Source organism: Cynoglossus semilaevis, unplaced genomic scaffold (genome assembly GCF_000523025.1).
Source record: "Cynoglossus semilaevis isolate Cse_v1.0 unplaced genomic scaffold, Cse_v1.0 C19129688, whole genome shotgun sequence".
Classification (NCBI taxonomy): domain Eukaryota; kingdom Metazoa; phylum Chordata; class Actinopteri; order Pleuronectiformes; family Cynoglossidae; genus Cynoglossus; species Cynoglossus semilaevis.
Genome location: NW_007586443.1, coordinates 1 through 1,043, shown reverse-complemented (window position 1 = coordinate 1,043; position 1,043 = coordinate 1). Strand labels below are relative to the sequence as shown.

The 1,043-nt window shown below is 51.9% G+C and overlaps 1 protein-coding gene across 1 annotated transcript; it reads left to right on the top strand.

The window, feature by feature from the left end:
* Window positions 1-6: 6 nt before the first annotated feature.
* LOC107988183 (thyrotropin-releasing hormone receptor-like) lies at window positions 7-1,037 on the top strand. Its single transcript, XM_025053970.1, has one exon. It carries the CDS (start codon window positions 116-118, stop codon window positions 530-532), a length of 417 nt encoding a protein of 138 aa, XP_024909738.1. The 5' UTR covers window positions 7-115; the 3' UTR covers window positions 533-1,037.
* Window positions 1,038-1,043: the final 6 nt, after the last annotated feature.

Genomic DNA, 1,043 nt, shown 5'->3' with positions numbered 1-1,043 from the left:
CAACATAGTAGTAAAAAAGTAGGAGAAATAACCAGTCTTGACCACTAGAGGTGCCCATTGTGCAGCTAAATGCAGTTCTCCTAACCCTCACTGTTGCCCTCTGCAGGTGACCAAAATGCTTGCCGTGGTTGTGATCCTCTTTGCCACCCTGTGGATGCCCTACCGCACCCTGGTGGTGGTCAACTCCTTCCTGGAACAGCCCTACCTCGACAACTGGTTCCTGCTTTTCTGCCGCGTCTGCGTCTACCTCAACAGCGCCATCAACCCGGTCATCTACAACGCCATGTCGCAGAAGTTCCGCGCCGCATTCCGCAAGATCTGCCGCTGCAGGAGGAAGGGCTCGGACAAACCCGCCACCTACAGCGTGGCGCTCACCTACAGCGCCGTCAAGGACACGTCGATGGTGGAGAGCACCGACCACTACACCACCGAGCTGGAGGAGCTGACCGTCACCGACGAGCTGCTGACGGAGCAGAAGGTGATGTTTCCCAACCCGTGTGTTTACGGGAAGGTGGATTTCAGTGACGCCTGAGACGGAAGGATTAAAGACGTGGACAATGTGGCTTTAATGTGTCCGTTAAGTGCGAGGGCGGTTTCTTGATTGCCCGCTGACCTTTTCAGGGGGCAACCTGCTGCTGCTGTAAACACAGATTACAGCCTCTAATGTGTCACAGCTTCATCGTTGACGCCAAACACGCTCTCTTTTATCAATAGCGATCCACAAACACGGGCAGATAAGTGCTGCCCAATCACACGGCTCCTCGCGTTTCAACGGACCCTTGAAATAAACCGTGAGTCCAGATGATTGTCAACTGATTGTCAACAGTCTACCTTCAAGTACAAGATGCTCCGTAACATCGTGTCATCAAGGACCGAGCTCATTGGCTGCACATGGACGTCAACAAACTGTACCAACCACAGAACTAGTCAGTGACGTCACCAAAAATCATCAACCTGAACTAGAAGACATTTCCTTCAAACTGCAAAACAACATGACGTCACTGTCTTCTGGACCATCTAACACAAACTTTTCTGGATCATGC